The sequence below is a fragment of the Corvus cornix genome, chromosome 9 (assembly GCF_000738735.6).
Source record: "Corvus cornix cornix isolate S_Up_H32 chromosome 9, ASM73873v5, whole genome shotgun sequence".
Classification (NCBI taxonomy): Eukaryota; Metazoa; Chordata; class Aves; order Passeriformes; family Corvidae; genus Corvus; species Corvus cornix.
The window spans coordinates 9,282,000-9,297,530 of NC_046339.1; the positions used below are offsets into that span (position 1 = coordinate 9,282,000).

General features: G+C 42.4%; 1 protein-coding gene across 3 annotated transcripts in view; it reads right to left on the minus strand.

Annotated features, from left to right (window-relative positions):
* Nucleotides 1-15,531, minus strand: part of DIS3L2 (DIS3 like 3'-5' exoribonuclease 2) — a 184,637-nt gene that overhangs the window by 70,039 nt on the left and 99,067 nt on the right. For all 3 annotated transcript variants that reach the window (XM_039556845.1, XM_039556846.1, XM_019284708.3), the window contains exon 12: nt 3,519-3,631. In XM_039556845.1, coding sequence (XP_039412779.1) covers nt 3,519-3,631 — 113 coding nt within the window. The remainder of the gene's footprint in view (nt 1-3,518; nt 3,632-15,531) is intronic.

A 15,531-nucleotide genomic window follows, 5' to 3' on the forward strand; every position in this document is an offset into this window, starting at 1 on the left:
GAAATACTGGAAAGGGCACTTCTTTGAGTGAAAGGCTGATATCCACAATGCTGGCAGCTGCGGGTCTGCACTTCAAATCAAACCACAGACAGAGGATTTCTCTCTCCCTATTTCCAAATCCTAAATGCAAAATCTTCAGCACTGCCCTCAAGACTCAGTTGTCCAGCACTACCCAACAGCCTACTCCATGCTACTGGTTCTCCCTGCAGGCAGCCACACATCCCAGAAAGCCAAAGCAATGGCACCACTGGAAAACCAAAGTGAGAGAGGGCACTGCTGGGGCTGGGGGGGTCCTACACACCATCATGCTGGCATTATAAAACAGATGGACCTGTGACCACAGCTGGTCACACTGCTTAGCAGCTGGCTCCTCTGCACGGGAAGATCTAAATCCCTGCTTATGAGAGCCCTTGGGTTTGTTTTGTTTTGCCTCTTCAACTAATAAAGTGCTTCCAGAAAGCACATGTGAGTTTCCAGTCTCAGACTTATTACTAGGGAGCTGGGGAATGAGAAGGAGCACATGCATGCTGGGATGATAGAAGTTCTTGTTCCCTATAAAATCAGAAACATCTGTTGCAGCCAGGACTAACTCACTGGCCAGGTTCAGAGCAGGTTAGGCAGAGCAGTTCTCATCAGTGGACTTGCTGTAGCAGCTCTTCAAGGAACAGAAGGGAAAAATTGGTCAGCCAACCAATGGGAAAAAGGAACAAACCCTGGTCAAGCATAATCCCGTATCTTCACAAAGTTACATGAACAGTTTTGTTCCCTTCAAACAACTTCATTCTGCTGGCATCTTGCTTTGGCTGTCCCTTAATTCTTGGTTCAGGTTGGTTATGACCACTGCTGACTCCCAAGGTGATCCTTCTCCCACAAACAATCCAATGAGGAGGGATTGTATTAACCAAGAGTGTCCACTAGAGCTGGTAGGAGGATGCTGAAGTCCAACAATGGAGTGGGCTCAGCAAATCTCTTGCTTGTACACTAAAAGATACTCAAAGGAAATAGGCAATTCGTTTATGAGCCAAGCTTTCTGCTCAGGAGTTGTATCAACACTTCCATGAATTCAGATTTCGAGCAACTCTTTGTTACTCAGCCTGAGATTATCAAAATATCAACACCCTGACAACCTGCTGGTGTCAAAAGTGAATGTCTTGAAGTCCTTGGACTCAACATGAAGACAGGCTTACAGTTCTGATCTTTGATCTCCAGTGTAAAATAGGACCAGTAAAATATTACAGGGATTTATGGCTGAACTCTCACTCGAGCTGCTTCACACCTAAAATAACACTGTAAGATGTGCCAAAAAAGAGGAAACTGTTTAGGTTTTCTTGCTTCTTAAAACCTGATACATTCTTATTTCAAAAACTTTTGACTTGTATTAAATAGACCACTAGCAATTACACAATAACTCCCCTTCTGGTTCAGGAAAATTAAATATGTGGCTTTATTTAACTTCTTTGGGAGGATTAGCATGGTGCTAACCTCTCACAGAATCACAGCTGTCTTAGGAAACAGTTTCATCAAAGGAAAGCATATTTTCTACAAGAGTCACGCTACCATCTTGTTTCAGACAGCCTGGCTGCTTTCCTTTGCCCATCCCCTCACTCCTTTTCATCTCTTACAATTAAAATATTGAAAATTTCATCATCTAACCTAGTTTGTTGTTTTAAAATTTTTTTTTTGCAGGGCAAAAGTGTGGGTAAAACACTAATCCTGACTGCTGGGCCACAGTAGTTGAAGGTGAATTGAAGATTAGGGGCAGCAGGTAACTTATGTTGGCATTGCACAGGACTGGCAGTGCTGGGGGGAAAAGGCGCTTTGAAAGAAAATTCCATTTGAAAGAAAATTCTGCATTCAACTAGATTTTCATGAAAAATGTCTCCTTTCTTTATAAAAAATCTTCCTTCTCCCTTGACTAAAAGGATCACATTCCCTCAAAGCACAGTATTTTGACTTGGAAATACTGCCACAACATCCACCCGGAGCACAGCTTTGCTGCCTCCAGTGACACCCCCCCTAGGCCAGCCCACATCTCCCATCACTGAGTCATCTGTCAGAGGGGGAAGCAGAACACAGCAAAAGCCAAGGGCTTATCACTGGAGAGACTGTAGGATTGGGAAGACTGGTGCCAGAACTGCTGTTTCCATGAGATACACATTGCTTCCCACTCCTGGAGAACAGCAAGGCACAGAGAACAGGGGTCTCCCAGCACACAGCAGCTGTGTGCTGTTGGTGTCACTACCACTGACCCAGCGGGGACACTTCGGCATTCCTGTCATGGCAGTTCCACAGGGAGCTGAAACCCACCAGACTCCCTGAGACCCCCAAAGCTGTGTCTTGCTGCTTCTACCCAAAGACAGCTATGGAACAGCTACTAAAGGTTAACAGCTTGATATCAAACCATTAATTTGATTTCACTAGTGTAACATAAATCATTTTATCATCCAGAAAGTGTGGAGAGGACACAGGAAGCTACTGGAATAAGCATCATTACAAAAACCTCCCCGGATAACAACCCTGAAAACATCCAGGAAGGGAAGGGATGGAAAGAATCACTCCTAATCCTAAGTAGCAAGTAGGATGTGTCTATTTATTATAGAAAAGATGTCCTGTCATTCCAGAAGGGGCTGTGGAGACAAGGACTTCAGCCTGATTAACTGGGAGTGTGGGGAGAGGCAGATTAATCTGCCCCATGAGACTGCTTCAACACTCCTCTTCACGCAGCTGATGCCTCAAGACGACACAGGACACTGACAGCCAAGTTTTCCAGCTTCCCTACACACTCAGTGCCAGTGCTATCTGATGGGCTACGAAGAGCTTCTGCACATTCAACTGAAAATGAGACAGCCACAGACAAAACCTACATGTTTTCTGTCCAACAGTGTTAAACCTGAACCTGTTCATCTTTAAAGTTTAGAAGTCAACTTTAAACCTGAGCTTAATATTTGATTCTGATAAGCTAGAATCTGTGTAATTTCAAGCATCTTTTCATTGCATGATGAAGGAACACCATTCCTCCATTATTTGGGATATCCACATACAATAAGAGTGTGAACCTTTAGTTTTACCTCAAGGTATTTGTTTTTAAGGGTCTTTTACATCCTACTCTGACACAAATCCACTTCTGGGAGGGATTAGTTGGACTCTTGCACCAAAGACAAAACCCTCCATATCTGCCAATTTGAAGCCCCCAAGAGCAAAGCAGAGGAGCCAGCTCAGGTGTGTCAGGCTTGGCTCAGGTCAGCACTGAGCTGGTGAGCCCTGGCACACATGGGGCACTCCCTGACCACAGACACAGGGTCACAAGCTACTGCTCCACCCTGTGCTCTCTCCATAAGTGCCAAGACAGTGAGCAGCTATGTCAGCTTCTGTGTTTCCATCAACTTAATCATTTTTGTAGGTGTCCTGCAATAACAGCCGGATTTTGATCACTAGCATCTCAAAACGAACCTTGAAAATGAATTTCTGGTAAATGGAAGGCACAATCATCAGACAGACAAAGGAAAAGCTGTCCTTACCTTCTGCACCAGATAGACACTGGTGGCCCTTTCACTCGCTACTTTATCCAGTGCTGTTTCTTCCAGTACGAAGTAGCTCACATCCGCGATGTGGACTCCCACTTCCAAGTTCCCTGGAATTGCACAAGTCAGTAGGCTGTGAGTAGAAATGAACCACTGACATATTTAACTCTGCCTCCTCTCCCCCTCCCCCAGTGCTAGTGCAACCTTTTTGCTTTATGCCAAAATCACACAAAACTGATACTTCTTTCCACTTCTTCCACCTGGGATGAAAACCATGGTCTCTCAGGACGCTCTCAGATTCACCACTGCTGTGGCTACAACATACGATGGAATATAGACAGGAGCGAATCCTCAAGCACAGTGGAAATGTGAAAACCCTTCAAAACCACGTGGATAAGTCTCTGCAACTAGAAGCTTGTAATACTGAGCCAAGTCTTCATCCCTTTGCTGTCAGTCAACAGCATGAAAGAAAGATGGGACCTCACCTCACAAGCACACAGGCAATGCAGGATCCTATTTCCCCAGTATGGAGCAGTCAGTCACACATGCTTTTGGGTTCTCAGAACTGCACTTGCTCCCACTTCACCCTGGTTGAGCCCAGATTGCTGCTGGGGACATGGGAAGTCTTCAATGACTCTGGATCAGGCTATGCAGAAGTGCAGCTTCCCACTAGAAAAATATTTCCACTGTTACCCTGCCTTTCCTTCAGATTTGGCTTTTTATCCTTTAATTAGAGTCCAGTTTAAAAGCATCTTAAGTCAAAAGTTAGGCTAGAGAGAAGTACTACTGAGGTTTATCATGAGGTTTTGGCAGTAATTCGGATTTGGAAGTAGTGATCATACTCAGCTTTGGAAGTAATTAGTACCTGGGTCCAAGAAATTCTGGTGTGCTAATCCTCAAAGCAGCCTATTGACCTTTGTTTTCTCTGGAAGGCCTAGGCTGGATTTGAGGTGCTTATTTGTAGCATAGTTCTAAGTGCAGTGGGTTCCTAATTATAACACTTGGTTCTTTAGAGGAATTCACTAACCTCTCAGTATCTATAAATATTTCTTCTTTCCTTAATTTTTTTAAAGAGACAAAGTAATAAGATCCCACGCTGGTGAAAATCCTATTTATTTATACACCTCACAAAGAACATGATCAAAGCCCTTCTCCCGAGTGTCACGTTTTTGAAGGATAAATGGTTCGTAGCTGTTGTCATTAAGCAGTACATGTGCCTGTGTGCCCTTCTGATGGATACCAGCACAGGATTTCAGCAGAGTGGGAGTGGTAACAGATGAAGAGAAAGCATAAGAAGGTTCAGCTTTGTACTAGGGGGAGCCACCCAGCCCACTGTGCCCCAGCTGGGAACCCAGGGAAATGAGCACCAGCCCACCCTGCACAACTGCCTGACTTCATAACGATTTTAATTTTATTAAGCCATGTTTGCACAGCACTGTGAGTACATAAAGCTTAATCTTGCTTTTTGAGCAGCTTTTGTGCACTTGACAGAGTACAGATGTAACGGCAGCAGAAATGCACAGGGAAGGGAGGAGGGCCAGGGTTTAGATGTGCCCACATAACCTCCAGTCACTGGAAGGGCCTGCAGAGACTAAATGTGATGGCAGCAGGGAGAGAAGGCAATAGTCCCATCGCACACCATGGGACAAATTCCACTACTCGTCAGGAAGCTGGGAGCAAAGACTGCAGGTTAAATGGTTCACCTCAGAAAGCTGCCTACAGCTGTGTTGTGATATTATCACATGCCTTGAAAGCTGCTCTACATGGATTAGGCATCCAAGCCTGAAACTACTTAGACAGTAAGTCTTAGACCAACAGTTCAACCAACAGGTTTAATATTACAGACACTCGAAGCCAACACACTCAGAAGGTAAAAAAATATTGAATACTTTGAAGTCAATATTGTAATGTATTGACCCTGCAGGCAAATATTGACTAAAGGAAAAGGAGAGGGGGTCATTACATCATGCCTTTAATCGCACTTTAATTCAATATGTGCACTGTTACATACATGAACTTTTTGTCCTCGATAGAAAATCGACAAACCAAGAAAGATCTCACTGCATTAGATAATAAAACATGGAGTCAGCCAATGAAAACACGCTGAGTAGAGTTAAATTTCATTCAGGTTTCCCACCAGAGCTTCTAAAAGCTGGGGTCAGCTTGAGCCCCTTGCTTTTGAACTTTTAATGGAAATTCTATCAAAATATTTTCTTACATACATTGACATAATGCAAACTGGCAGCTCTTGGGTTTGTCTTGCTCATGTATGAATCACCCTATCTCCCTCACCCCCAAAATATTCAGACCAAGAAAACTTGAAGATACAGCACAGTGATCAACCAGTCTGATTTCTCTCAAATCATTGCTTTTGAATGTGCTAGACAAAATACCAGCCTAAGCCTGCACAGAAATACCTTCCTGCTGCTTTCTCCTGGTTTATTTGCTAATTAAAGTGAAAGAGCATTGTAGGTAGGGAAATACTATTCACTAGAATTCTGTTTCAGGTCCACAAACTGTTTTTCTAGTCTCATTAATTTTTATGACAAAGTCACAAAAGGAACATTTCACATCGTAAGTCTCATGTTATTTCCCAAGGAAAAAAAAAAAAAAGAGAGAAGAAGTGGGCCTAAAAGGAAAAGAGAATTTAACCAGCAGTCATGGAATAAAAAAGTCTTGTCAAAGAGATCAGAGGAAAGGGGTAAAGGGTGGACACCACATGGACCACACACCATAGGCTACTGCACATGGTCTACCTGACCTCCATTCTGATGAAAAAATCTACTTTTCCAGCAAAGCGAGGCTTCAAACCTTGCCATGTAGCTCTCCATTGTGACAGACTATTTATATCCTAAATTTCTTAGAGAAACAAGTACTTTCACAAACCACAGATTTGTTTCATCCCGAATTGTCTTACAGAGAAGTTAAGGCTGCACAACAATCCCTTAAGCTAGGTATACGCTACCAGTTTAAGGTTAGGGTTTTTTAAAAGGAATTTACATAAAAATGTACAGGAGATTAAGCCAGACTCATATGCTGCTATTAAAGCAAGAGCTGCAGGGAGCATCTATTGCAATGAAAAATGCTGAAGGCACTTGGATGGCTTCTTTCACTCAGGATCTCTGGGACTCTTACATTTAAAATAATTTCATCTGAAAGTGGGTGCAAAACTGTCGTGCCATTCAAACTCTACCACTGCAAAGCTGCTCTTGGGAGATGTTTAGCAACAGGGAACGCAGTTTAGAATCGAGCAAGGCATGTTTTGTTAACCAGCTGAACCCTATTAGCTTTTCTCTGAAACTACAGAGATGTGGTGACAGAGACAGATGGGAGACAAGAGCATTGTCTGAAATTACACCATGGCATTGCAAAACCCAGTGAAGAGGCCTTTTGCAATGAGGAGCTCTCCTGAGATCTGCAAGTAGAAAGGGAAAGGGCTGGGCACTCAGCCACCCAAGCTCCTCTTGGGCCAGTGCTCTGTGCCAGCAGGATGGGATTTGTTGTCATCTTACTGCAAACAACACAGTTGTGATGCCACATGCAGAGAGGACAATTTAGCTTTTTATTTACCATCATCTGGCTGTGAGAATGGCAGAACAGAATGGACCTGTGTCTTGCCAGCTTTCTGGAAGCCTGAATCCCCTCTCAGAGCTCACCAAGTGACAGAGCCATGAAAGGCAGGTCTCCCCCAGCACGACGGACACACGGTTGTTTTGGAGAAGATTTGGCTCCTTGAGCTGAGGATCTGGCTTGTTTGAACCCACTCCAAAATCTCGTGTGCATTGATATGATGCTAAAATCAAAGGAGAGCAGTGACACCTTGCAGAAGAACAAAGAACAAGCTGTTCCTTTTTTTTTTTTTTCATTTTTTTGCTGATGATCTCATTCTCTATGACAAAATAGTTCAGAGAACTTCTCTCCTTCTTTATTGAAAAAATTACAAACAAAAAGGGATTAGTAAGAAGGAGCTGGAAGAGAAGGAAAAGGCATTTTCAGCCTGTAAATGCTTCATAAGAACTGCCAACCCAGCAGGCCACATCAAGCATTTGCCCCTGGAATTAGAAAGTTGAATTGAATGCATTTGAACAGTATGTGAGGGAACACAGAGGAAGCAAATCCCTCTTCCCTGTCTTCAGTGAAGAATTTTAGGGCCATATAACTTAAAAGTGCAGCTCTTCAAGGATAAAACATCAGAAAGTATTTCTCTACCATGCAGACACACTCCTGTTTTTTTCCATCTCATCTTCAAGCATCATCATTCTTAGGAAGGAAGTCAAACATGAGCAAACGTGTTAAGTCAACTTAAAATCAAATACCAGGGGTTTTTGTATTAACCTCTGTCTCCCACACTGTCTTCACCCTTCAGTGAGATACAGAAGAGTTCAAAGCAAATTGCAAAGTGTTTGCTCTATCCAGAAAATAGCCAACTACCCACCTGCTGCCAGCAGTTCAAGGCAGTCCCAAGCTGTTCCCTGTTTAGACCCAACTCTTGCAGCAAATAATTACAGCTCTTTCCCATTCCAAAGCCCTGGGGGTATCATGCTGTTGCTCTTATCTGCTAAGCAATATTTAGTACCTTGCAAAAGTATGAAAAACTTGCATAAAGAGAGAGAAATGAGGCCTTTAGCCTACATGCACGTTTTGCTGCTATTGGCAGTGCTACAGAAGACCATGGGTCTTCATCAAGGGGGAGGACAGTGTCTGCCACAAAGGGTCCCAGTTACAGAAGGGACAGCCAGAGGGGCTGCAGACCATAAAGGGGTGGACATAAAAGTAATGTAAGTTGCACTGAAGCAGAAATTGGCACCAAGACTTGGGGAAGCTGCTGGAACCAGGTAGGGGCCGTCACAGACCTTTAACACACACCTTTAAACAGAGGACCTGACCCAAATATTTCTGCTTCTCTTTGGCATGTGTATGAACATCTACAGCTCAAGAGTTACAGAAGTGACCATCTTGGGATAGAGAGAGAAGAAAAGAGAGAAAAAAGAATGACTGGTGAGGAGAAAAGAGCAAGTGGGAAAGCAAAGAAAGTGCAAGATCGAGAAGTGGAGGAGAAGAGTTTAATAAAAAATAAAAGTGGAACCACAAAAAGAACAAGTTATTTGTCTGTTCTGGAGCCTGAAGACAAAGGTGGGTGGCTTTAATTCTCAGCTGAGGTTACTCTTCCACCAAAGAAAGCCAAACTGTTGTTCAAAAAATCAAACAGTGTGTTTTATTTATTTTAAAATAATAAGGAAAGTGCTTAGATTTTACTTGTGTGCCCTAGGGCCATTTTGCTTTTTGAAGACTCGGTGCAACTGAGCATAAATCCATTAACTTGTTTACCAAGAAACCAAATTTTTTAAATTATCACATGATGGCCCTTTAGCCAACTGAAATGCAACTAATTGCACCCTTTTTCTGAGCAAGTAATAGCTTTTTCCTTCTCTAAAGGTCTCTTACTTCACATAACCTCAAAAGAAGACTCTGGCAAAAGGATCAGATCCTGTACCTCAAGAGCAGGATAAGTCCCCAGGGCACAGAGCAGCAACTTTCCCATCCAAACATTTTCATCCACTTAATAAATGTTGCAACAACTTCAAAAAGGAAAAACTGTCTGCCCAAACAAACAACAAGCATCTTTAAAGGGTAACAATCCAAAAAATGCTACAATACTACCAAACCTCTCTGCCACTGGTTTGCGTGAAAAATGTCCCACAGAAACAACCCACTTCACCCACCAGCCATAGAGAGATTTTGAGACCATCAGGAGCAGCCTGGCCAAGGTTTCAAGAAATTTCAGTTCTTCTTTGAACTACGCTTGGTCACCTTTTTGGGGATCTGTAGCACCCAGAGAGGTGGCCACGGTCAGGCCCTCAACATTCACATGGCAAAGAGAGGGAGATGGCACACGCAGCGTGCCAGCACCAGACTGTGAAAGTGCTGGCTGGGTCTGGGCTTTTGCTTTCCTTCTTAAATCACAATTAATACCTTCAATCTTAATCGTCTCCTTAAGGAACTGGGCTGATGATAAAAGCTGTGACTTTTCTTATTTAACTGCTCAAACTCAGGAGCTGGGAGATGGACCAAATCCTCAACACGAGCAGAACAGAGATTGGCCCCAGTTACTCCAAGCTGAGAAACAGCATGAGATCACAAGAGAAGGGAGAAAAATAAACCCCAAAACACCTCTAAATATTAACTCTCCCCATATCAAAAGTCTAGGTACTTCCTCAACTTCCAGAAGTATCTGAGAAACCACTGACAGGAATGGTGACAGTGCAAAGTGATACTTTCAGCAGTTCTAAGAGAATCAAAAAATATTCAGTTTTTCACAAAAATAAAGCATAACAGGGTTTTTGTTACTTTCTTCTTTTTTTCTTTAAGTTAAAAGGTCAGTGTTGGACACCAATGATTCTAAAATCCAGAACAACGTGACTCTTAAAGCACTGTTTTACTCTTGTCAGCTACCCTGACCTTTGGCCATTTTTGTCTCTCACATCAACTGAATGTTACTGAGACAACTACAATTTTACAAACCAATTTGGGACTGGCTCTAGATGAGGTCCAAAACAAGACTCATCTGTTCATTGAATGCAACAAAGGACAAGTGAAGATGAAAAGCAGAAGTATTTTCTAGAGTTTTCCGTGAGCCATCAGCAATTCTTAAAATAGTTTCAGAATTATGAGGAGACTACATCTATTACTAAATTAAATGCTGAAAGCAGGTCTTTCATGTGAATTGCATAAAATTTTTGTCTGCAGCAGCTAATAAATCCAGCAACGTCCCAAAACCACTTAATAGAATTTAAAAGCCACCTTTTATACCTCAAAACAAAGCCAGGACACCTTCATAAGGCGGCACTTCCTGTGCTGTGCATTACAGAACCCTGAGTTTTACACACAAATCAGCACAAGCCCCTGCAGGAAAGGTGACAGCCCCTACATCTGAAGGGGATGCTCAGAGATGGCTCTTGGTCAGCATGAGTCACTCTCAGGCTCTCAGGAGAGTAGGAAGGCCAATCCTCCCATGGGAACATGGGGTAGATCTTTGTGCTGGTGGTGTTCTCCCAACTTCTAAACTCCCATGAGCTGGAGACAACTATGCTGGCATCAATCAGGTCTCCAGACCTCACAGATCATATTGCATCACTGAGGCGGAGTAACACAATGAGTTTCCTGTCCTGAGCGAACTCGCATCAGCTCTTCATCACCTTGTGACAGAAGACGCTGCCACCCAGAAGGCACCTACTACCTACACCTGTCCTGAAAACTACCTTAAAACCTGATGCAATAACTCTGGAAAAGAATGAAAGAGCTCTTCTGTGCAAGTGGTACTACTGCACCATTAAGTTGGATATTTACGCAAGGAAGGAATTCTCCTGAGGGAAAAACATTAAATACTGAAGACAGAATTCACACAGCATGTACAAGATAAAACACTTAACTGCAGACTGAAGGACACAGGCAACGATATCCAACAGAATAAGCACACTGAATAAGGATTTTTTCACACTGCTGAGCAATATACAAGCAGAAGAACACAGATGAAAGCAGGGCAAAGTATTTTAATAGTAAAAATCAGGACAGAGCACAGAACAGCTGGGGACAGACAGTATAATGATGGAAAACAAAGGGAACATGACATTTCTTTGATATATCAAAGGTGTCCATTGGAAGACTGAGACCAGACACAGTGGTTCCTTATGCAGCAATGCCTGCATCCCACCTTCTGCCCATGCAGGTTTTGTCCCCATTCCTGTGCTGGCACCTGCTTACACTGCAGAGGATCACAGCAGAGCTGGTTTCCTCTGTGCCTGCACGAGTGCCTAGCAGACCTTGTGAGGTGCCAAAACAGCAAGTTCCACTTGGAGGTATAGTAAACTCTATCGGTTTCTTCGCAAGACTCAAGCGTAATGAGCAACTTAAGAGGAGCTACAAACCTCAAACACATCAGATTTATCCACTGAATGCCATTACTTACTATATGGTCATGTCTGGGAGAACCTCTAGATGACTACTTACAACTTAGACCTAACATGAATCTTTGCCATGCAGACTCAAATTCAACACTTGGAGGATTGATCTTCCACCATCCATCAAGACAAGATGTCAAGCAGGACACAGAGGCAACGGCTGGGCTGCTATGACTCAGATTCCTGGCTCAGAAAGCAACCTCTGCTGGTGGGGAAGAGTTACCAAGGCAGACTGTTCTGAGCTCTCTCTCCCAGCAGCCTCTTAGCAGTGAGGTTTGCAGCCAACATGATGAAGGTAAAAGGACAATTTCTGGTATTCACGTCATCAATTGTTTATATTCCAAGACTGATTCGAGAGGCTCTATCAGGAAATCAGCAGTCTTTGAATTTAAAGAGATGGGAAGTGACACCCAGCAACTTTCAAGATGAATTACAGTATTTTTGGGTGTAGGATGTCATCCTGTTCCTGAAATGAAGGTTTAGAGTAGGAAGGGACCAGCCTCTCTCTACTGCTAGGTCAGTCCCTTTTGTGATATCTCTACTATACACAGCAATCCAAGGCTGAGTGAGCATTCCCAGGCATTCAAAGAGACCTTGGGATGTAGCACTAGGCCAAACACATACAATGTACTCCATAGAACAGCCTTGACATTTCAACTTCTTTGGAAACAGAAGGAAGCCGCTGAGATTTCACTTTTAGCCATCCAACTCTTGTTTATTTTTGGAAAGATTTCTAAAACATTTCCATCTACACCTGGTTTTTCTCTTTTTGTGTAACTAGCATAATAGTCAACTATCAAGAAATACTGTAGTGAATTACAGTGTAAGATGTTTTTCCTGTTCATCTGGGTTCTGAAACCCTGCATCGCAATAAATAACAAGTTAAAACAATAACCCAGTGATTCTGAGGGATCTTGCCATTTCAAAAAGTTGATAATAAAGACTACATACAGCAGTAACTCCTTGGTTGCCTACATGTAACAGAACATATGACTGAAGATAACCACCTGGGAACGTACTCCCAGCTATTTGTACTCCTTCAAAGTTTATCTTCCTCACGTATCCTCTGACTCTTATTTGCTATATTCACTGAAAAGTCCTGCTCTCTCTAGGTCTATCTGGTCATCTCCTATGAATTGTGGTTCTTCTCCAAAGACTCTCCTGGTCCCTGGGGTCCTTTCTCATTAACAGAAATCCTAGGCAAAGTGCTTTTAGATTCATTTGTACATGAATTTCTGGATCCTCTTTCCATTACCCAGCTCCTTAAAGGTATTTGCTTTATTTTTCTTCAGTACACAATCAGACACTCTCTTTTTCTAAGCTTGTATCCACAAATATCAGTGAGATCCTCCAGGACACAAAATCTCGCGCCTCTAAATCTTTGGGGAATTGTCCCAGGTCCTGAATTTATGAACTGAAACGATCCAGAAGGCGACTTTGCCCAGAGCATCTCTCCTCTCTGCAGAAAAGTAAACTCACTTTTATGAGTAATTCTACTGGTATTTGCACATCTGTTTGCATGTTCTGCAGCCATGCAGCCACAGTCTTTGTTACCTTAGTCCTTCACACACAATACACCTTTTATTTTGTTTTAATCCCGTGTCTCTTTGCCACACAGCTTTCTTTGCATACTGGTAAAAACTTTTAAAAAAGCTTTTGGGATAAGGATGAAATATTTACAAAATACTTATACCTGATATAAAAATCCAGCACAATAAATACGAACTACCGATCACAAATCCTGCATTATCAAGCTTTTAATCAGCCTTTTCACAAGTAGCTTTCAAATATATGCAAAAAACATTTTAACAAATTAAGTTCCAGCAATCAATGCTCTAACTAAATCCAAACTTCCTTAATTATCCCAGTACCTTAACAACCAGTTTAATGTACTTGTCTGGGAATTTGGTTCAGTCTATTTCCCTTTCAGCCACCGGCAGTTTGGAACCTGCCCTGTTCCCAGTGGAACTGAGGGGAGCCCCACATCATCAATTTGTCCCACCAATTTCAAGAGAGATGTTTGGTGGAGAAAAGCTGACTCAATTCAGCCCTCTGATTCCATTCGACCCTGCACTTGGAAATTGGAAGTGATGTGTGTTTCCGCACACAACCCCATGTTACCTTAAAAGAAAAGACAAAATAAAAAAACTGTACACGCTGCAGTTCCCAGCATTACACAGGAGCCCACTGTGGGGCACAGCAGGGATCTGGATCTGGCAGAGATCTGAGAGCATTTTGCATATTTCAATGAATCTGCAACCACAAGCCCTCAATAGGAAGAAAGAATATGTACCTCTTTTTAATCACTGCAATATGTCTTTTTCTCTCTCCTAGTGACACAACAAAACATCCCCAGATTAAACAGCAGGTAACAGGAGAGATGAGCTAATTATGTCTGATACTAAAGTAAAATTTGACTAAATGTTACACACAGTCCCACTCCTTGTAAATCTTATTTTTCCCATATTTGACTCCTGCAATAAATCTAAGCGAATTGCAGTTTCTGATCATTTGACATTTGACTCCTATGTCAATGTGTTTCTGTCATTTTCTCTCCAGGTATGATGTCTGTTCAGCTTAAATAGCTTACAAAGAAGGAAGCATAGTAATTTCATAAATTATTTTTGATTCATAAGTCCATACTCATTTCAAAAGTAACTTTTGATCCAACACTAGTTCATTCCTCAGTGTTTATCTTAAGCAAGTCTGCACAGCAAGACTCCAGTTACAAACTCTCCTGATACTCTGTCCTGCAGGGACTTAAGGGATTAGCTGAAGGGTCTTATACCAGGTTTTGCTAGAGCAAATTTCACCCTGCAGTCCTTAAGCAGCCAGGGGGACAAAGTTGAATAAAAGAGGGAATATTTATGTCTTAAAAAGCAAAATATATGTGCACAGAACTTTGTGAAATTAAAACATGCCAAGTGTTTGCAACCTACATCAGGAAAAAATGCAGGTCAAAGGAGAGGAAGACCAGATGGTCACCTGAGATGGCAGAGAATATCTTGGGGCTACCAGGGCTCTACAGGTGTTTTTCAAGCACAAGATTCTGGAGCTCACACACCAGGGGATGTCTACTAAGCTGTCCAGGTCTAAGAAAAGCAGCCCCAGAGCCTGGGGGCCTGCACTGGACAAGGGAGAATTTTATCAACATTTGGCAAAACATTAGTTAGCTTTACCAAAATGTGTGAAATAGGGTCCTTGAAAAGAGATCTGACTCTCTGCAGATCTGTTTTCAAAAACAGCAGCCCACAAGGAACTTTGTGCTAAGCAGAAAGGTCATGCTGCACTCTTCTCAGATTTGGGTCACTAAGAAAAGCTCTCTTCTTTGCTTACACCTCATTTTCATGACACTTACAGAAACACTATGTTTTTGATGTTTTTATCCCATTTCCCTCAGGTACATTTGATTAAAATTCACCAACAGGTTGAATGGATTTAAGGGAAACAGAGAAAAACAGGGGGCTGCACACTGCAGAAGCCTCATTTGTTTAGGTCACTGGGCAAACACTGGGAAGAGTCAATGATTGTATCTATTTATGGCCTCACTCCAAAAGGCAGACAACCAGTGTCACTAAGGACATGGAAACCAGGGCAAACAGTCTGTAGAATATATTTCTATTCTGCAGTACAACAGTTCCACCTAAAAAAAGATGTAAATTACTTTAACTTGAATTACTTTGTAAAAGACTGTAAGAATGTAGGTATTAAAGAAAAACACAAGTGAGAACCATGGTAGTTATCAATATACACATAAAAGATGTACAGAAGCTCCGTCAGTACAGCCCAAAGCTCTGCTCTGAGATCAGCATCAAAAGACAACCCCTCAGAAATACATCCCCATAATTTCTGCTGCATCTTTTCCCATCATGGCCTGACCTTTCACTAGAAGGAATTGTCTGCCTTGAAATGTGTTGAATTCCATTTCTATTCCTACCAGTAAGCAGCCTTCAAACACAACTGCATCAGTAGTGTGCATTACCAGAAATACAAGCACCACTGGGCAGGTAATTCCCAGAAGAGGTTTGGCTAGTGTGAGAAATGTGCCTGGT